General features: G+C 37.7%; 1 protein-coding gene across 3 annotated transcripts in view; it reads left to right on the forward strand.

Moving 5' to 3' along the window:
• VAV3 (vav guanine nucleotide exchange factor 3) overlaps positions 1–23,166 on the forward strand; it is a 396,567-nt gene that overhangs the window by 354,811 nt on the left and 18,590 nt on the right. For all 3 annotated transcript variants that reach the window (XM_060301805.2, XM_060301801.2, XM_030868866.3), the window contains 4 exons: positions 993–1,027; positions 12,591–12,707; positions 13,271–13,358; positions 19,158–19,287. In XM_060301805.2, the coding sequence (XP_060157788.1) occupies positions 993–1,027; positions 12,591–12,707; positions 13,271–13,358; positions 19,158–19,287 (370 nt within the window). The remainder of the gene's footprint in view (positions 1–992; positions 1,028–12,590; positions 12,708–13,270; positions 13,359–19,157; positions 19,288–23,166) is intronic.

Consider the following 23,166-nt stretch of genomic DNA (forward strand, 5'->3'; position numbering starts at 1 on the left):
ATGGTATAATTTACTTTCAATATGTTATCTGTGTATCAGGATTTTACACAGTGGTGAAATTGAAAATGTGATCCATAGGATAAAATATTTAAAGATTAGTAACTTTAGAGATGTTCTGACCAGAAGGATAGTTTTTTACAAATAATTCTTAACCTGGAAGGTCAAAATATTAACAGCCCATTATGAAAATGGACATAGCTAGAGATATATTCACATTAACCAGACCTCAGTTACAAGTGAGGGTAACAGTATTTTTCATCACGCAGTATTAAAAGGCCCAGGAATAACATGGAATGTATACATCAAAGATTCAGGTGATTCATGAAAATTACACAGTATGAATTGTATTTGTTGTTTTATGAATATTGGTGTGCCTTCTTTGGCTTTGCTCATTTTCTAATTGCAATCAGCAACTAGAAGTTTTCTTTTTCTTTCTTTATTTGCATAGAAAATAAAGTTTTTCTCTTTTGTAAAACTCCATAGGAGAAAAGGGAAAAATGAGTATTTCCTATGACTTTTTCATAAATAAATGGTTTTCCAGTTGGTAGACTTCTAAATCAGAGTTTAAAATTTGTGATACACAATAAGAGTCTATATCAGGTGTATATGGTTTATTTTGCCTGTTTTCCCCATGTATTGGGAAAGCAGTGTGCTATTTGGTTTTCCTAACATTTTCATTTTAATTTTCTATGATAGGATTAAACTGCCTTGATAATAAATACCAAAAGATTCCAATTCATATTTTTCCTGTTATCTCTTCCTTTAGCGGTACAGTGGCAGTAAAATGAATGAAAGAATTAAAGTGAAATGAATTATTTTCTACTTATCTGACATATACTATGATTCGCTCTGTATAATATTGCCAATGGATAATTCTAGGACTGTGCTACCTAGGGTTTTATAGAGCTGAGTCAGCTGAACTGAATTAATGATTGATTTCTAAAAGCTTCCCTTAAGTAAACTTAATCTATTTTTGCCTTTTTACATCCTAGGTGCCCAAACCAGTAGATTATTCTTGCCAACCCTGGTAAGTATTAAAAATGTTTATGTAGCTGCGTTGAAATACCATACCCTTAGCTCGAGAACGCCTTAAATGAGGGAGTAGTAAACTACATTCCATTTCCATTTGTCCTGGCTAAAGCTGTTTTCAGATGCAACAAAACACCATAATGAATTTATATATTGCTGACCTTTCCATATCTTTATCAGAGAGTGGTGCATGTGTGTGTACAAGCACATGTACTTGGCTGTAAATCCAAAGTTTATACCATCCACAGAGAGGAATGGGACATGGGCAAATATGTATATTGTATTTTAGAAGAGTAAATTTCATGGAGTTGAGAAAAAAGGTATGATTCCATTTTCTGAAACTAAAATTTAACCCAGAAAGGACAGTAGATCCTAAAAATACATTTTATAACACATAATATTGGAGGAGCAAGATGTGTCCAAGTCTAAAGTTTTAGGTCTCTGTGGAGCTCACATAACACTTGGAGGTTAGCAGTATCACTAACAGAAACAAGGAAGCAGTAGATAGTGATTATTATTTTTTAGACATTATGAGTTTAAGGGGAAATGATATCCTCAACTGGAAAAACTATTCAGAATCTAGAATAGTTATAATCATTATATGATAATAACTAACATATTCTGGGTATTTAGTATGTACTTAGTATTTTACACATTTTGTTTTGTTTTTCCAACATCTGTATAAGGAAGGTTATTTTTATTATTTTTACAGATGAGGAAACAAAGGTTAAGGCCAACCAGCTAGTAAATGGTACAGTCAGGATTCCAAGTTATGCTGTCTGTACGTTGGCACACCACCTGTTAAAGTATAAAACATGGGCATATTTACTTATTGATATTTGCTTCCTGAATTTTGAGTTTGGCTCCTCTTAAAATGACTGCATCTATTTTTACTTTCTTGATATTGAAATATATGTATACAAACTAGATATCAGGATATGTATATAAATGAGATATTCTGAGAGTATATAGTACTAGTTCAGTTTGCAGGTGTAGCTAACACCTGAGTTCTTTGATATTTTAAATTCTGATCATTTTCTGTTATATAACCAAAGCATGAAAAATGCCGGGTTACTGTAGGAATATATTGTCCATAGTATGAGATCCTCTCCTCAGCAGTCTTGCTCTCCCTCCCCAGCAATTTCTGCCTTCTGTGGTCATTGTCTGCTTTCTCTGACATCCCTCTCTGGGCTTCAGCACTGAGCTTGCTGGAGAAATTGTAGCAGGTCTGTAATGGAACTGGAAATCTTTGCTACATGTTTACCTGGTTTAAGATAAATTTGAGGTCTTACTTTTCGTGGAATTAAAGACTGTAATCCTGACAAATTAAGTTTGGAGAATAGAGCTGATAGCATGGATAATCAAACTGAAAAACATCAAGAACTGGTGAAATCATGAGAGTGTGATGATAGTTTCCTTCTCGTTTCTTTTACTATTTTTCATGTAAGTAGGCATAATAGTTACAAGAGTAATGAGAAATACTAAAGCCACAAACTAGATGGATTTTTTTTTAATTGGAGTATAATTGCTTTACGATATTGTGTTAGTTTCTGGTGTACAACGAAGTGAATCAGCTATATGCATACCTATATCTCCTCCCTCTTGGACCTCCCTCCCATCTCCCCCAATCCCACCCACCTAGGTCATCACAGAGCACCAAGCTGAGCTCCCTGAGCTGTACCACAGGTTCCCACTAGCTATGTATTTTACACATGGTAGTGTATTTATGTCAAACCTAATTGCCCAATTCATCCCACCCTCCCCTTCCCCCTATGTCTACATGTCTGTTCTCTACGTCTGTGATGGATTTTATGAAATAAACCAATCAGGTACCTGGGAACCAGTCAGGGCACAGGAGATTTGTTTTTGAGCCCTTTGTTTTAAAATGTACCCTTGCCAATATGTAAAATTCCATTGAATATATGACCAGTTAGAAAAGTATCGTTCCTACTGATAAAAAAAAAAAAAAATCAAGATGTTCAGATGAGGGAAGACCCTTGAAAACAGTAAGAAATAGATATAGTATAATTTCATAATTACTTTTTCTTCTTTTCTGAGCAACTTGGACAATTTCTTCACACTAAGCAGGCAGTTTCATGTGAAATGACTTCTGCTAAGGAACAAAATGATCAGAAAATGAAATCTTCAATTTTAGAAATACTAAACTGTTTAGAGAAAAATTACACTGTGGTTCTCAAGTCATTAAGAAAGTGAATAACACCAACTGTATGGTGTATTTATTATTTCCACATTTTAAAACAAGTTGCTCCCATAAGGTAAACTTTATCTCTTTCATAGGCCATGAAATAAAACAGAATTCAAGATGATTATCTTCAACAATCTATGTTTTGGGGTGTCACGAAGGCAGGGATGAGGCATGGGGCTTAAATCTGGGGAACTGTCTGAAAATCCTTATGAAGAAAAGGATACAGATGCCAAGGAACCTACCTCATCCTCCAAGTAGTCAGGCAACTTACCTTTCCCTACCTTAGCAGGAGACATAAGTTAGAAGGTATATTACATGGAAAAATTGAGCCATATGGGGCCTAGACTTGGAAAGAGCAGGACAAGCAGAGATTGGGAGAGCTGTCATACTGAAACCAGATGGGTCAAATTAAGGAAAGTCAATATACAGACTGATGATGATTCCCAGTTCCTTTGTGTAGCTCAATTTCAGTACTGTGACAGCTGTGTCTCACACACATGGACTACTCTCTTCTTGCATCCAGATAGGAATTTGGAAGATTTTTCTCTAAAGAAACAGAATAGACTCAAAATAAAAAATCTAAAATCCAGCCCCATCATAAGGTTCTTGCCAAACGATCAGGTTCCCACCCAATGAGCCTCCCTTGCTTCCTCCACACAGAGCTTCCAGTCAGTTCTTGGCTTGGATGCCCTTCCTCTTAAATATAAGCAGACAACAAGGAGTAACCAGGCATTTGAGAAAAGCCTTGAAGTAAAGAATAAATAGGAAAAAGAAACTTGGAAGAATTACAGACATTAGAATGGGCAGAAGAAAGAAGCCTTAAAGTTATATTCTCAGAATTAAGAGATGACAATGTATCCATAGAAGTGAGATGGATGTTTTATAAAAGCAACAATCAGATAATAAGAAAGAGCTCTTCTAGTTAAGTATTGAGTACAGAAACTGGACAATAAAGTTGAGTAAATCCTTCAGAAAATCAAAGAGAGATAATATGAGAGAAAAGATAGAGTAGGGGGCTTCCCTGGTGGCGCAGTGATTGAGAATCTGCCTGCCACTGCAGGGGACACGGGTTCGAGCCCTGGTCTGGGAGGATCCCACGTTCTGCAGAGCAACTAGGCCTGTGAGCCACAACTACTGAGCCTGCACGTCTGGAGCCTGTGCTCCGCAACAAGAAAGGCCGCGATAGTGAGAGGCCCACGCACCGCGATGAAGAGTGGCCCCTGCTTGCCGCAACTAGAGAAAGCCCTTGTACAGAAACGAAAACCCAACACAGCCAAAAATAAATAAATAAATAAATTTTAAAAAAGAAAAAAAATGATAGAGTAGACAAGTGACCTGAGAAGTCCAGCCTTCACTTACTAGAACTCCAGAAAGGGAAACTGAGAACAATTATCAAAAAAAAAAAACCAAAAAAAAAAAAATTTTTTTTAGAACTGAAGGGTATATGGCTCCAAATCAAAGATGCTACCAAGGGCTAAGGACAATATTGAACATTTAGTACAGCACATAACTGAAAGGCATATTAACATGAAAGTTTGCTACATAGAGAAAACAAAGCATCTGAGAGTTTCCAGGGAGAAAAAAATTCAGATTACATACAAAGACTTGGAAACCAAGATGGCACTGAATTGGATGTTAGAACAGTAGAGCGATGCCTTAAAATTTGAGAAGCAAATAATTTCTCACCTATAATTCTATATCCAGCCAAACTGTGAATTAAGGATTATTAAGTAAAATAAAAATATGTTCATAGATGTGAGGCCTTCTGAGTACTAAATCCCATGTATTCATTTATAGGAATCTGAAGGATGAGCTAGTAAACCAAAAAAGAGGGAGATACAGAATCTAGGAAATGGGAGTAAAGGGATGTCCAGGACTACAGTAATTCAGCAGGCTTAGAGAGCAAGCAGTGGTGATTAGACCAAGAGGGTGGAGAGCTTGCTTGGGAAAGACGAATGTCTCCCCATAGAAAAAATTATTATGTACAGTACATGGTGTTGAAAATGTATCACTGAGGGGTTTATAATCCTCTTGGAGAATTTGGAAAAAAATCTGTGGTAGAGACAAAGAAGTTTGAGCAAAACAAAAACTTGAGGACTTTTTTTTTTTTTGCGGTATGCGGGCCTCTCACTGCTGCGGCCTCTCATGTTGCGGAGCACAGGCTCCGGACGCGCAGCCTCAGCAGCCATGGCTCACGGGCCCAGCCACTCCGTGGCATGTGGGATCCTCCCGGACCGGGGCATGAACCCATGTCCCCTGCATCAGCAGGTGGACTCTCAACCACTGCACCACCAAGGAAGCCCGAGGACTTGTTTTTTGATGTCAGATGTTCTTCGAACGTGACAACATGACACAACTGGGTAAGATGATGACTTAGCTTTGGAGAGGTTACACAAAGAATGAGGTGCAGCACTATGAAGGCATGAGCATAAGTGGAGAAACAGTGATTTTCCATCCTGACATCTAAAATTGATAAAGACCCAGAAGGAGAAGAGAGGGAGAAAGGGCCTGAGAAAATAATATTTGAAGAGATTATAGCTGAAATCTTCCCTAACATGAGAAAGGAAACAATCAATCAAATCCAGGAAGCACAGAGAGTCCCATACAAGATAAACCCAAGGAGGTACATGCCAAGACACAAATCAATCAAACTGACAAAAATTAAAGACAAAAAATATTAAAAGCAACAAATAACATACAAGGGAACCCTGATATGGTTATCAGCTGATTTTTAAGCAGAAACTCTGCAGGCCAGAAGGGAGTGGCACAATACATTTAACATGATGCAAGGGAAAAACCTAAAACCAAGAGTACTCTACCCAGCAAGGCTCCCATTCAGGTTTGATGGAGAAATCAAAAGTTTTACAGATAAGCAAAAGCTAAGAGAATTCAGCACCACCAGACCAGCTTTGCAAAAAATGCCAAAAGAACTTCTCTCTACAGAAAAGGCCACAACTAAAATCAAGAAAATTATGAATGGGAAAGCTCACCAGTAAAGGCAAACATAAAGTAAAGGTAGGAAGTCATCCATGCACAAATATGATATCAGAACCAGCAATAATGAGAAAAGGAGAGTACAAATGCAGGATATTGGAAATGCATTTAAAATTAAGAGATCAACAACTTAAAACAATCTTGTATATATATAGACTGCTACATCAAAACCTCATGGGAGATATATAATGAGAGGAGACAAGATGGCAGGGTAGAAGGACACATGCTCACCCCTTCTTATGGAAACACCAGAATCACAACTAACGACTGAACAACCACCAACAAAAAAACGCTGGAACCTACTAAAAAAGATATTCTACATCCAAAGACAAAGAAGAAGCCACAACAAGACAGTAGGAAGGGCACAATCGCAATAAAATCAAATCCATACACACCAGGTGGCCAACTCACTAACTGGAAGACAATTATACCACAGAAGTTCTCCCACAAGAGTGAAAGTTCTGAGCCCCACATTAGGCTCCCCAGCTTGGAGGTGTGGCAACAGGAGAGGGAGCCCCCAGAGAATCTGTCTTTGAAGGCCAGCAGGATTTGATCACAGCAGTTCCACGGGACTGGGGGAAACAGAAACCCCACTCTTGGTGAGTGCACACAGGATCTCATGTGCACCAGGACCCAGGGAAAAACGTGGTAACCTCATAAGAGACTGAGCCAGACTTACCTGCTAGTATTAGAGGGTCTCCTGTGAAGGCAGGGGTGGCTCTGGCTCACTGTAGGGACAAGGACACTGGTAGTGGCAGGTTTGACAAACTCATTGGCATGAGCCCTCTTGAAGGCTGCCATTATCTCACCAAGACCTGGCCCCACCCAACAATCTGTAGGCTCCAGTGCTGGGATACCTCAGGCCAAACAACCAACAGGGCGGGAACACAGCCCCATCCATTAGCAGACAAGCTGCTTAAAGTCTTCCTGAATAAACAGCTGCCCAGTAAACACACCCCCTGACATGGCCCTGCCCACCAAAGGAAGAAGACCCAGCTCCACCCACCAGTGGGCAGGTACCAGTCCCTCACACCAGGAAGCCCGCACAAGCCTCTTAGACAGCCTCATCCACCAGAGGGCAGACAGCAGAAGAACTACAACCCTGCAGCCTGCAGAACAGAAACCACAATCACAGAAAGACAAAATGAGACAGCAGAGGAATATGTCCCAGATGAAGGAACAAGATAAAACCCCAGAAGAACTAAGTAAAGTGGAAATAGACAATCCACCTGAAAAAGAATTCAGAGTAATGATAGTAAAGATGATCCAAGAGCTTGGAAAAAGAATGGAGGCACAGATTGAGAAGATACAAGAAATGCTTAATAAAGACCTAGAAGAACTAAAGAACAGATGAACAGTACAATAACTGAAATGAAAAAATAAACTAGAAGGAATCAGTAACAGAATAACTGAGGCAGAAGAATGGATAAGTGACCTGGAAGACAGAATGGTGGAAATCATTGCCATGGAACAGAATAAAGAAAAAAGTATGAAAATAAATGAGGACAGTCTACAAGACCTTAGGGACAACATTAAATACACCAACATTCACACTATAGCAGTCCCAGAAGGAGAGAAGAGAAAGGATCTGAGAAAATATTTGAAGAGATAATAGCTGAAAACTTCCTTAACATGGGAAAGGAAACAGTCACCCAAGTCCAGGAATCACAAAGAGTCCCAGGCAGGATAAACCCAAGGAGGAACACACCAAGCCACATAGTAATAAAACTGATGAAAATTAAAGATAGAGAAAAAAATATTAACAGCAACTAGGGAAGAGCAACAAATAACATACAAGGGAACTCCCATATGGTTATCAGCTGATTTTTCAGCAGAAACTCTACAGGCCAGAGGGAGTTTCATGATATATTTAAAGTGATGAAAGGGAAGAACCTACAACCAAGAATATTCTACCCAGCAAGGCTTTCATTCAGATTTGACAGAGAAATCAAAAGTTTTACATACAAGCAAAAGCCAAGAGAACTCAGCACTACCAGACCAGCTTTGCAACAAATGCCAAAGGAACTTCTCTAGGCAGAAGAGGCCACAACTAGAATCAAGAAAATTACAAATGTAAAATCTCATCAGTAAAGGCAAACATACAGTAAAGGTAGGAAATCATTTCCACACAAATATATCAAAACCAGCAACTGTGAGTGGAGGAGAACACAAATGCAGAATACTGAAAATGCATTTGAAATTAAAAGACCAACAACTTAAAACAATCTTGTATATATATAGACTGCTATATCAAAACCTCATGGTAGCTGCAAACCAAAAATCTACAATAGATACACACACAAAAAAAGAAAAAGGAATCCAAACACAACACTATAAATCTGGTCATCAAATCACAAGAGAACAAAAGAGGAAGGGAAGAAAAAACATCAACAAAAACAAATCCAAAACAATTACCACAATGGCAATAAGAACATACATATTGATAATTATCTTAAACATAAACAGATTAAATGCAACAGTCAAAAGACACAGACTAGCTGAATGTATACAAAAACAAGACCCATATATATGGTGTCTACAAGAGACCCACTTCTGATCTAGGGACACATACAGACTGAAGTGAGACGATGGAAGAAGATATATCCATGCAAATGAAAACAAAAAGAAAGATGCAGTAGCAATGCTACAGATCTAGGGACACATACTGACTGAAAGTAAGGTATGTAAAAAATTCTATTCCATGCGAATGGAAATGAAAAGAAAGCTGGAGTAACAATACTCATGTCAGACAAAATAGACTTTAAAATAAAGACTATTACAAGAAACAGAGAAGGGCACTACATAATGATCAAGGGATCAATCCAAGAAGAAGATATAACAATTGTAAATATACATGCACCCAACATAGGAGCACCTCAATATATGAAGCAAATACTAACAGCCATAAAAGGAGAAACTGACAATAACACAGTAATAGTGGGAGACTTTAACACCCCGCTTTCATCAATGGACAGATCATCCAGACAGAAAATCAATAAGGAAACACAGGCATTAAATGACATATTAGACCAGGTGGACTTAATTGATATTTACAGAGCATTCCATCCAAAAGCAGCAGAATACACATTCTTCTCAAGTGCACATGGAACATTCTCCAGGATTGATCACCTGCTGGGCCACAAAGCGAGCCGCAGTAAATTTAAGAAAATTGAAATCACATCAAGCATCTTTTCCAACCACAATGCTATGAGATTAGAAATCAACTACAAGGAAAAAAACTGTAAAAAAACACAAACACGTGGAAGCTAAACAATATGCTACTAAACAACCAATGGATCACTGAAGAAATCAAAGAGGAAATCAAAAGATACCTAGAGACAGACAAAAGTGAAAGCATGATGATCCAAAACCTATGGGACACAGCAAAAGCAGATCTAAGAGGGAAGTTTATAGCAATACAGTCTTACCTCAGGAAACAAGAAAAATCTCAAATAAACACCCTAAGCTTACACCTAGAGCAACTAGAGAGAGAAGAACAAACAAAACCCAAAGTTAGTAGAATGAAAGAAATCATAAAGATCTGAGCAGAAATAAATGAAATAGAGATGAAGAAAATAGAAAAGATCAATGAAACTGTAAGCTGGTTCTTTGAAAAGATAAACAAAATTGACAGAACTTTAGCCAGACTCATCAAGAAAAAGAGGGAGAGGGTTCAAATCAATACAATTAGAAATGAAAAAGAAGTTACAACTGACACCACAGAAATACAAAGCATCATGAGAGACTACTATAAGCAACTATATGCCAATAACATGGACAACCTAGAAGAAATGGACAAATTCTCAGAAAGGTACAATCTCCCAAGACTGAACCAGGAAGAAATAGAAAACATGAACAGACCAATCACAAGTACTGAAATTGAAACTGATTAAAAGACTCCCAGCAAACAAAAGTCCAGAACAAGATTGCGGCACAGGCAAATTCTATCAAACATTTAGAGAAGAGTTAACACCTATACTTCTCACACTCTTCCAGAAAGTCACAGAGGATGGAACATCCCAAACACATTCTATGAGGCCAGCATCACCCCAATACCAAAATCAGACAAAGGTACCACAAAAAAAGAAAATTACAGGCCAATATCACTGATGAACATAGACACAAAAATCCTCAACAAAATACTAGCAATCTGAAACCAACCATCGGCAGGCAGACTCTCAACCACTGCGCCACCAGGGTAGCCCTGGAATCTAATTTTAAACAATGATACAAATAAATTTATTTACAAAACAGAAATGGACTTTGGGATATTGAAAACTAACTTACAGTTACCAAAGGGGAAACGTTGTGGGGAGGGATAAATCAGGAACTTGGGATGAACATTCACACACTACTATATATAAGATAGATAACCAAGGACATACTGTATAGGACAGGGAACTCTACTCCATATTCTATGATAACCTATAAGAGAAAAGAATCCAAAAAAGAATGAATATATGTATATGTTTAACTGAATCTGGTTGAGAGTCCGCCTGCCGATGCAGGGGATACAGGTTCGTGCCCCAGTCTGGGAAGATCCCACATGCTGCGGAGCGGCTGGGCCCGTGAGCCATGGCCACTGAGCCTATGTGTCCGGAGCCTGTGCTCCGCAACGGGAGAGGCCACAACAGTGAGAGGCCCACGTACCGCAAAAAAATAAATAAATAAAATAAAAATAAAATTGATAAATTGTAGTTTAATCATGTTATTTAGAAATATTCAAGTAGATATTAAAAAATAACAAGGAAAAATAGGTGAAATACTTGAAATGGGACTTGGGGTAGAATCTGATAAGATGGGGTAGTGCTGCTTTTTCATTATAGTTTTATAGTACGACTTGACTTTTAAAAATTACGTTCATGTGTCACTCTGATAAAAATGCTTATGCTGTATGCTAATTGCCATAAATGCTATGAAGGAAATTAGGGATACTGTAATGAGAATAATGGAGTGGAGAGTGCCAGATACAGGACAGTGTTCTTTAGCTGGAATGGTCAGAAAAGACTCTCTAAACCTGAAGGATGAGAAGCAATGTGGGTTGACAGAGGGTGAGAGTTTTCCAACACAGGAATATAGTCCATGCACAACTCTAAGAATTCTTGAACCTGAAAGAAGCCTGGAGACTAGTAAAGAAGGGGTTTGTTAGAGATAAGATTTAAGAGGAAGATGTGAGTCAGATTTTACTAGGTAGTAATGAGTCAGTGGTTATCCTAACTTTAACCCAAGGTACCATCTACATAAAATGCCCTTAGCTTTTCTTCTGTACTTGGTGGAAACCTCACATGTCCTCCTCCCTTTACAAACTTGTCAAATGCCTACCATGTGTATTTTAAATATTGGATTGGCCAAAAAGTTCGTTCGGTTTTAAATAAAAATAAAACATTTTTCAGTTTCACAAAGAATTTTATTGAACATATTCACTAACCGAACAAACGTTTTGGCCAACCCAATATTTAGCATAGATTAGATGTGGGTATTTTCACTGGGTTACATGAGTCCATATGTGAATCAGAAAATTTTCTAGAATATTGACTTGAAAGATAGCTGATCTCAACATAAAAGTTTTTCCTTTAACTTTTATTACCCATAATCTGATATATTTTGTCAATAAATGCTAAACCTGTATTTGATGCGAAGGGTCATTGAAGAATATTTTAACATTGAATTTAGGCCTTTTATTATTATTGTTATGGGATCTGAGTATGCTTAAGACCAGTATAGTTTAGGAAGAATTGAATTCTGGTTTTGAAAATATCTACCTTTTAAAAATTTTATTCATTACTACCAGTTTCTTAACAAAATTGGTTATCAAAATTGTGGACTACAAGAATTAATCTTATATCCAAAAAATAATTATTTTAAAATAATTTAAATTGTTTCTGAATTTTCTTACAACAATACTCAAAGGAAATTTTGTTTCATACTGTTTTACCTAGAAAAGGTGAAATTTTGGAGGAGTGCGTGTATGTGTGTATACGTGTATGTACATCTGTGTGTGTCTTAGGCAGGGCAACCCTTCCCTACAAATCTTTTTCTTTCTTGTCCTTAAATTCCCCACAACTCTCTCTCTAACCCGATGCCTATTAATTCTTGTCTTTGTCCCATTTATTTATTTGATAAATATTTAGTGTATGTTAGGCAATATTCACTTCACTGTTGTAATCTTTGTAGAGCATTTGTGTTTGGACGTATCTAAAGGACTTTTTTCTGCATTATTTTTTTGAAGTACTATAATTGGTACAGAAGTAAAAACAGTTCAGATCTGCCACTAAATTAAAATCCTAACAGATACATATTTTTAGCCTCTGTTCTCTTCCAGGTACATTACCCAAATTTTCTGCATCTTTGTTTCTTATAGGTATGCTGGAGCAATGGAAAGATTGCAGGCAGAGACTGAACTTATTAACAGGGTAAATAGTACTTACCTTGTGAGGCACAGGACCAAAGAGTCAGGAGAATATGCAATTAGCATTAAGTAAGTGGGACAAGTACTTTTACAGAAATAGCTTTCCTGTTTTCATAATTGCATAGATCATCTGACATATATAACACTGAAGCTGAAAACCAAGGTTCTAATTGCAGCAGAAATAATGTATCATCTCTCCAGACAGTTCATTAATACTTGAAAATATCTGTTAGAAAAAATGGTATTGTGTTATAGGCTGCTAATTGGCATACTACATTTCTTTCATAACATTGTACTTGATATGTGTATGTTTCTAGTAAATCCTAAGAATTATAAATTACTAGATTTTATTTTGTTTTTCCATATTCCCAAATTGATCTTATAAAAAAATTGGGCATAGTGATTGATCAAATCTAACCCAACCCCCTCGTCTCACTTCAAATATTGGTTGTATCTTCAACCAATCTAGTGAATATATTTTGTTAATTAGCTGTCACCAGTGTATTGGCATAGGTATATATTTTGTCTTCAGAATTAATTCCTATAATGTTATTGGGGCATGCCCTCTGGTAATTATTGATTTCTACTGATTAAAAACACATTTATATTCATAAGTTATTCATTGCCCACAGGTACAATAATGAAGCAAAGCACATCAAGATTTTAACAAGAGATGGCTTTTTTCACATTGCAGAAAATAGAAAGTTTAAAAGCTTAATGGTAAGCATTGATTAGTTCTTTTCAATCTGTGGTCCTTATTTTTCTTCTATTAGAAAGGTCAGTTTAATTCTAGTTTCTTGGAGTATTTGCTCACTGAAACATTGTTTAAAGAGAATCATACCATAATTATGCAGCAGAATCCTGAAAATTTTAATTGTAAGAATTCTAGTTAAGTTTTATATTGCCCTAGACATATTTTTCATTGTAAACTAAGTTTACAAGTTTTAGATAATATTTCAGAGTCCACACTAGAAGATTCTTAGAGCCACAGACACGTTCAAAACAATCAACTTTCAGTTATTTGTGTTTTACCTTGTTTGAATGACACACAGCAGAGTTTTAACGTGCTTCTTTCTTCCTCTGCCTCTATCTCTTCATTCAGGCAGAGGAAGATATTTTAAATTATAACATTAAAAAGTTGTAATTGGTAAAATACCGCTCACATTTAGGTTCATTTCATGCAAAACATACTGTCAAATGGAAAACCTTTTTGTATTTTCTGCTATTTTAGGTGACCTGTACTACAGTTCTCCTTCATTACCTTGGACAATTAAACATTAACAAGGTGGCATTTTTACCACATGACAGTGATATTTCATAGGAATTTTACATTTAAATTGAACAGTATGTTGTTACCAAGTTGTTTCAAATAAATAAAGATTATTAATTCTGATGATTTTTAAAAGTGTAACTTAGCATATAAGAATAGTATATGTCATATCAACAATACATATATCAGTATGTCATTACATGTGCATTGCTTGTGCACATGTGCATTTACTGTCAATGCTTGTGCATTTACTGTCAATGCTTGTGCATTGACAGTAAAGAAGAAAGTTCTTATTTCATGAAAAATGATCTCAAGTGTGTTTCTCAAGTTTGCAAGCATTTCTTGAGATAATGAAGAATTGGGAGATAGGACATAAGATGCATTTGTAGCACTCTGCTAAGTACTTTGAGTAACATTGGGAAGGACCACTCATTGATTGAACCATCAGTCAAATGATACACACTGCATCGTTCCAGAAAACATCTCAAAGCACTTTGCAGATGTTAACATTAAAGTTAAAACTGAGCGTAAGAGAGCCTTACAAAATAAGCCAGCTTGAAAGCCTTATTTAAAAATTTAGAACTGCTTCAAGACAGGAATCAGCGTTTTAAAGAAATTGAAGCATCTTGAGTTGAAAGAAAAGTAAGAAAACCTCTCTGGACATAAATATCACATTCCCAATTCAAAAGCTAAGGATGGGTAGCAAGACTGTGTCCTGGAAAATGTAAACCCTGTCAAGTTGGCAACCAAGATCCAGGTATCCTCCCTGCTGGCAGTGAGTTATGTTCTGCTGGAACAAGCAGGCTGTGCACAGAGAAAACTGGACCTGAGGAGGTTCTTCCCTAAAGGAAAACCTAGCAGGGAGGTAGCAAGTGGATGCACAAATAATGAGTAACAGCCCCAGCCGAGACATGATAAAAGCGTGAACAGGGAGTCTCCACATCGCTGCGAGACACACCAGCCTGACTCACCTGAAGAAATTAGGGTGGTTGGTAATGAAGCTGCTCCGTGGTATTATAGTTAATATGAGACTTTAAAAAAAAAAAAATGCTGTAGGGCCAAAGCTGACTACCAGCCTTGATGACTTTGAAAGCAACAAAAGGGACTTCCATCACAGCAGATAAGCGAAGAGGATGAAAGGAATAGTCACTGGAGAGGGCCAATCAATTCAGCTCTTTGTCACCTGGATTCAGCTCAAGAAAGTTCCTCATCCTCTAAGGTCAGATGTGAAAAGCCAGTAAATACTGCATGACCTGGATTAGTGGACACAGATCCTCAAGTTCCTATCTGCATGTAAAGCTGTTATTATAGTATAAGCAATAAAGACCCAGAATTCAAATAACTTGGACCAGAGAGCAGTAAAAGTTTCTGCAATGATGTTCTGGAAAGGGAATTAAAAGTAGTTGTCACAGAGCTAAAATAAGCTCCCCTTATATGCTATGTGTAAGACATCAGAAATGCCACTGCAAGAGACACATGCATGTTTTTTCCTCCATATCTGGGGATCTTTTGTAAGGAAGTACATAGTGCAGAGGGTTAAAGGGAGGGGATTAAGAATTAACTGCAAAACTACAATGAAAAAAAAAACTGCAGCAAAAGGATATGACAGACAAGGAGCTGAAAAATCTCAGCCTTAGATGAATACTTCTGTCAGCTCTTACAAAATCACTGTAAACGTTGCTGAAGAGAGTGTTGAAGTTGTCTGGACCTACTTCCTCCTCTTTGTTTCTGTTCATTTGTTGAACAAATTTATATTGAGTCCTCACTATGTGAAGTTACTGTGCTTTTGCACAATTCAAAAAGGACTCAACTGTTCAAAACAGCTTTCAAATTAGTAGATCTCTGTGTACTGAGAACCTCACAATAGTGCTGTCCTTTGACCCTCCGCTGGGAAATGCCACATGGATACCTGATCAGAAGGAATGGCTCCTATCTCAGTAACTAGCCCCTCTGGAAGAAGAGAGGTGGTTGATAGGCACCTTGGGAACGTAGGGGCTTCTCTGAACCTGCATCATGCAACCTCAAGGAGGTTACATTTTATCGTGTTGGTGTCAAATAACACAGTTCCCATTATAAGTACGTAACAGTCTATGCATTTTCTTTAGTTCAGTATCTTCCCATCGTGGCTGGTAAAGTTATATTCATCTACCTAATGACACTCATTAGGGCCTGGAATTAAATTTAATTTGGAAAGGATGTAAAATGAAAACGAAATCCAGAATTTGTTTTAAATTAGCCAGTTTCTCGAAAAGAAGATTGGCCTCAGGTGGTTATGACCTAACCTTTTCCCTCTGGTTTCAATGGCTTGGTTAGTCAAAATCTTTGTTTTTCTTAGTCAGTAAGTCCAAATTCTAAATGAATTTCTGTATCCAGATTACAAGGCATTAATTTTGTTCTAATTTTCATGTATGCCAGACAGTCCATGTCCAAATGCTGTTTATAAATCAACTCCACTGCCTGTTTCCTTGGTAATTGGAATGACTGGCTCTCACTCATTATTTTTCAGAGAGACCTGAATTGTTGACACCACTGTGTCAGTGTGAGATAAGGAAAGCTTAGCAATTTCTTTTGTTTAGAGTCTTCTTCTTTACTTGTAGTACTTGAAGGTCAATGATTGCTAAAGCAGAAGTGGATTAGACTAAAATACTGAAAGGCATAAGTTGGAAGAGATCCACCATGGCACTATTTAATTCTACCCAGTTAGAAAGATGTAGGGAGATTTACCCTCATAAGACTGTAAAAATGGAACTAAAATATCTTCCATGCTCAGTGAAGTGATAAAAAAGTGTTTTACAGCTTACCAAGCCACATGACCCTAGGCCTTGGAAAAGTCATTTTTTTCTTCCATAAAATTTGGAGGTGGGTAGGTATTAAATGATGACCAAGTCCTTTTCAGTAATGATAATTCTGTAGTTTCTAGCCAACTTCACATAAACCTTAATTCATACTAATTCATGATATCATGCATAAAATTCATATTACTTATAACAAAATTACACTGAAGTTCAAAGTTATTGGCTTATAATTACTCTCAGGTTGATTTTCACATTTTTGCTAAAGAAAAGAACACATTTCATTCAGTTTAAATGAGAAGACTAAGAGAACTGTTTATATATATATATATATATATATATATATATAGTGTCGCTGATGCAAATGATAATAAAGTGTACCGTTCTTCCAGAGACCTTACAAAATTTTGCATTTAAAGAAATTAAATGATAATATTGGTCTCTAAGTAGAATTTAATTCCAGACATTGCCTTTGCGAGCCATGCTAAAATCACCATAATATAAATGCCATATTCTGATCAGTGAAGTCATTTTGAGGATATAATCTTCTGATATTTTAACTTTTTTTTTTTTTAAGTTGGTCAGGTTCCACATTCCTTTGCTTCATCAAGGGCACCCATAATCTGGGCCCAAGCAAGGAAGAAAGGATGGAAGAAAATATTTTTAAGTGTCAAACCATAGCATCTTGGGTCTAAGAGAACAAATTCCTGGTATACCATAGATACTTAGAAAATGCTCCTTCCCTTTGCTTCACTTTTTGCATATTTACATTTGCCAGGTACTATCTGCTAATAATATGATGTAGTTCAGAGCACAAACTTTGGAGCCAGACACCAATTATACAGACTTGCCCAAAGCTGATTAATCTCACTGAGCCTTGAGCATCAGGGTGAAAAGGCCCATCTCTTGTTTCTTGTTTGAAGATTGTAAGAAACTATATAAAAGGCCTGGCACATGGGATCATGGTAACTCTCATGATTATTCACACGTACCAGGCACTTTATACATTCTTTGCTATAGCCTGTGAAATGGTTTATTATCCCCAGATGTGAAAGGTAAAGAATCTCCATTTGCCTTATCCAGTACTTTAGCCAAACCAGGCTCCTTTTAGTTTATGAACGTGGTCTTTGTTATGTTTGTGTCTGTTCCCAGCCTGACTGCTCTACTTAAAATAATCCTTCCCTCCTTCCTGGCTTTTGAAATTTTACCTGTTCTTCAATTTAAGCCAAGCTACCTCCATCATGAACTCTTCCCTCATCCTCCCCACTGGACTCAGAAAAGGAAGCTCTCTTTCTTGCCTTTGAACTCCCATAATCCTTCACTCTCCTTCAAGGGTGAGGACACCTAGGAAACTTATCTTCAAAATCTCTGTGACCCCTGGAACTCCCCGCACGATGCATTCCACAACTCATCCGAGTTTGGTCAAAAATAATAAATAAATCATTGATGATCCTCTTTCTCTTCTTTTGGGTGATTTTTGGCCCGACTGATTTGTTTTGGGAACTTTGAACATACCCATTGAATGGAGATACTGAATCGACGACAGTGTGGTTTTTTAAAGAAATGAGTTGCTTTCATACTGTTTGTTTTAAACAATAGTGCTGTAGTAGAAGCACTGAATAATTAGATTAAAAGTGATTATGCTTTTATTTTCATTTCAGGTTTTTCTAAGAAACGTCTATAGTACTCATCTAATGATAGTATGCATTTTTCCATTATGAATTAATCATTTTTCAATTTCCGTTTAAAGTAGAGGGATTCAGATTTGTGCAGAACCTATGAAACCAACATCTTGAAAGAAATTTCCTGAAATTTTAGTATGAAAGATGGTGGGTGGTTATTATATTAGGCTTGGATGCATTTGGCGCAAATTAGGTATAAGAGAAAATTGGAAAGAACTACATTATTGTACCAGATGACATTAAGTACCAGATGATATCTATGAGAAGGGCACTAACACTTCCTCATAAGCCAGAAACAATGTCAAGTAAGTAGCATTTGTAGCTTAACAACTTTGGCTTACCATGGAAGAGTACATTTAGGATTGAGTTTGTTTTTCTGCTTATGTTGAAAGAAAATGCAGGAAGCTAGAAATTGCTATATATTCATAAAACAGCTGTTGCCTTTCTAAACAAAAATAAAGGGAGTTATTTCATAAATAAGAACAATAATTACTGCTCTGAAACTGAGGTTTAGTATGGCTTCTCTTTACTTACTACAACTGACTGAAGACTGCAGGATGTTGGGCAGCAAGAGGGGGTAACTCACATTATAAATGGCCTGGGTAGCAAGGGCAATTACTAGTTAGGTGTCATGCACCTCCAGGCTGCAGGGAGAGATGATCATTTACTCACACTAAGATAGGCTTATGGAAAATTTAGCATTAAATTGATCATCCCTCTATTGTATATAATTACGTGTCAAGGAATTCATGTGTTTGATTCTTTTTTCCTAAAGGAACTTGTGGAGTACTACAAGCATCACTCTCTTAAAGAAGGATTCAGAACCTTGGATACAACTCTGCAGTTTCCATACAAGGAGCCAGAACATTCATCTGGACAGAGGGGTAACAGAGCAGGCAACAGCTGTGAGTATTGTAATTTAGAATACAATTTGCTGTCACTTAAGGATCAAAGGCATGATAACATTAAACATCTTCATTCCAGATTTTGGAATAGAACCAATTAATATGCTGGTGCATTTAACAAGGAATTTTTCTGGAGCAAAGCAGAATCAGATGGACCAACAGGTTTATGAACATGCCTAGATTTAGTTCTTCATGCCAAATTAAAAATCATGTGTGTGTTAAATCCATCAGAAATATAGGGTATGTTAATATGTAAGTTTTGTACTTTTCACTGACTTTTATATTAGCCAAACGCTTTTTAACTGATACATGTTTGTGGTCATAATCCTGTTTGATTAACAGTATTTAAGCAAGGCTGGTGCACAGTTCTCCCATCTAACCTTGCACTGCAAGTCTTCTTATAGATTCTATTTCAATGATTACTTTCGGAACTTTGAAATAGCTAAAAGCATGTTTCCTCTGATGCCAATATTTAAAAGTAAACATTAGCCACTTCTTTTCAGAATGAGCACTGTGCCACAAAAGATTAGCACACAAACAGAAAGCATGTTATAGTTTGAGTGTGAGTTCAACTCAAAAACGTTTTTCTCGTCACCGTTTAATGTCATATAATCTTCCTGTTAATAGATATAGCATGTAGAGAACACTATGATGAAAAAATGCTATGAATAAAGTGTGATTTCATCCTCTTATTTTAATTTCATAAAACTTTTTTAGAAGAGAAAGGAATACAATTTTATTACCCTCAGAAGGTTTAGCCTAAGCAAAATAGGAATATCTAGAGGTATTTGAAATAAAAAGAATTTGCATCATGTAATATAACTTTTTTTCCCTAAAAGCAGAAACTGAAAGGGAAGCAACGCTCAGGGCACTAACACCACCAGTAAAATTTCATAACATTTCCATAAAGTAAATATACAAGTAATTTGTCACATCAACTGACATTTTTTTTTCAATTTGAATAACTTAATAGATGTTCTCTTCACAAGGATCAGTGATAAATGAACAAGATTGTGCAATGAAAGTAGTCAGAGCACACTTTTTGTTGAAACTGTAAACACATTAAAATTTATCTTTCAGTTTTTAGCCCACTCTTACCCAGTTATCTTAGATGCTCATATAGGCCATAAGTTTTACTCAATCAAAAATGGAACTTCCCCAGGCTTCCCTGGTGGCGCAGCGGTTGAGAATCTGCCTGCTAATGTGGGGGAACGCAGGTTTGAGCCCTGGTCTGGGAGGATTCCACGTGCCGCGGAGCAACTAGGCCCGTGAGCCACAACTACTGAGCCTGTGCGTCTGGAGCCTGTGCTCCGCAACAAGAGAGGCCGCGATAGTGAGAGGCCCGTGCACCGCGAGGAAGAGTGGCCCCCTCTTGCCACAACTAGAGAAAGCCCTCTCACAGAAACGAAGGTGCAACACAGCAAAAATTAATTAATTAATTAATAAACTCGTACCCCCAACATCTTCTAGAAAAAAAAATGGAACTTCCCCTTAAGAAACAATTTTTTCTACAAACTTCTTAAAAGCCTACCAGGGTTATGACATTTTTCCCTACACAAAAAGTATAACTTTCAATTCTTTTACTTTGCCTTCCCAGTAGCAGGAGATAAAGTTGCCCAGGAGGTCAGTTACACTAAAAATCCTGTCTGAGTTGTTTGCTTTGTTTTAGAAAGTCCGGGTGAGAGGGACTGGCAGTCAGGGAGAGCCGGTATCCCGGTCAGTGGAAGGTTCTTAACCCTCTATTTCACTGTGTGGTCACTCTCAGGCACTCCTGTGCTTGGCACATGTGGGTGCTCAGAGAATATTGGTCAACTACGAATGAAGTTGCCTAGCTAAAATTGTTTTCTAGTGTTTGACCAAGTATTCAGTGCTCAAACTTGTTTAGCCACTAGGGATGGCGTTACAGGCTCTTTTTCTTTTTCAAAGCGTGGCCAATAACATGATTTTGAGCGTCCATGCAAGCCACATTCAGTTATTCGTTCCTTCAGCATATAATAATTACCTAACGCAGAAAACGCGCTGTTCTAGGTATTGGGATTCAGCAGAGTCCCTATCCTTATGGAGCTTATATTTTAATGAGGCAGCTCTGGCAAGTCTGGGTTAGGAGTTTGATATTTTTATATAGGACGATCAGGGAAGATCTCACTCCTAAAGTGACCAGAAAGAAGTGAGGGCATGTGGCTGGTATGTCAGTCAGCAATAATTTCCTGATGGTCTACACTCCAAGATTATTCAGCAGGATTATAATCTTAGATCAAGTGTATATTATCCCAGTGTTTTATTTACTTGTTGCTGACGTTTCGTATGAAATGAGAACACTATGATGATTCTGAGCATTGAATGAGGTGCTATACATTAAAGCATTTAGCAGAGTGCTGGTAACATGGTAAACACGCCATAAAAGTCAGCTGCTGCTGATTCTACCACTTCTACCACAGCTGTTGCTTTCCTACTACTACTAGTCACTTCTCTAACACAGCAAACATTTTCCTGTATTTCTAATTGTTGAATTACTAGTTTTAACTCATCGCAATTTACATCTTTGCTTTTATGATTTTTTAAAATACCCCTTGCTTATTTTATACCAAGTCCTGATTAAAGGTTAACCCTTAATTAAAACACTGCTTCAATTTTTACACACGTGTCTCTCAGGAAGTGGTAAAGAGGAAACTCTACATATTCTGTATAGAAAGATCGTGTAGGATGTCTTTAGAGTCCTTACCTCTGGTTCACAGCTTTGGGCGTGCTGCTGAATACCATCTCAGAATAACTTTTATGAAGAAGTAGTACCTTGGGATACAGGACAGGGCATGGCATCTTCATTGCTTCTAAGTAATGGGGAAGCAGAGCAGGCAAGCCAAAGCCTAGGACCACGCTGTGTTCTGGGTGGAGGTTGAGATTGGAGTTCTAACTCCCGAAACCTGCGATTTATTATTATTTTTCTCCTACATGCTACGTAGTCACCTTGGAAAAGAAAGTCCCAGGGCATCGCAGAAGAGGCTGCTTGCTTCTGTATTAGTCTAGGTTTGGATGTTCTTGGGAGAATTAAAAACTCTTCTCAAGTTTGTAAAATATGGTAAGATTATGACAGGCCTACCTCATGCAATTGCAAAATAACATATATAGGGCTTCCCTGGTGGCGCAGTGGTTGAGAGTCCACCTGCCGATGCAGGGGACACGGGTTCGTGCCCCGGTCCGGGAAGATCCCACATGCCGCGGAGCGGCTGGGCCCGTGAGCCATGGCCGCTGAGCCTGCGCGTCCGGAGCCTGTGCTCCGCAACGGGAGAGGCCACAACAGGGAGAGGCCCGCGTACCACAAAACAAAACAAGACAAAACAAAAAACATATATAAAGACACTAATTAGAATTAAACAGACATCCAGAGTATTGGGCAAGGAGCGTGTAGCATTTGTAGGTGAGGAGCCCGTTGTAAGCAAGGCTCTTTCCTAGGGCTGTGAGACTTTTTGCCTCCGCAATGACTTGAGTGTTTCAAGAGAGATGACGAGAGGAAGGAAGAGAACAAAGAGCAGTCAGGCACAACAGTGAGCCGTTGTGCTTCCCTAGAAACTGCAGTGGCTCCGTGGTTCTGTGGATCTGTGTAAGAATCCCATTACTTTCCAAAAACGGTCGCAGGAAACGTGCCTTAGACTGCTGCGGGTGTACCCCTAGGGCCTGTGTATTTGAAGGGCACTGAACTGACTTTTGCCTTTCTTTCTGTACAGTGAGCGCTTAATTATTTTCAGGTCTGCTACTGAGTAGCTGTCTGACCCCAGGCAAGTCACTTAGCCTATTCGGGCCTCAGCTTTCTCACCTGATGAATAAGGAATGAGATTAGATATTTTATTATGTTCTTTAAAAAATAGCATGCTAGGTTTCTTT

The sequence above is a fragment of the Globicephala melas genome, chromosome 1 (genome assembly GCF_963455315.2).
Source record: "Globicephala melas chromosome 1, mGloMel1.2, whole genome shotgun sequence".
In the NCBI taxonomy this organism is placed as follows: domain Eukaryota; kingdom Metazoa; phylum Chordata; class Mammalia; order Artiodactyla; family Delphinidae; genus Globicephala; species Globicephala melas.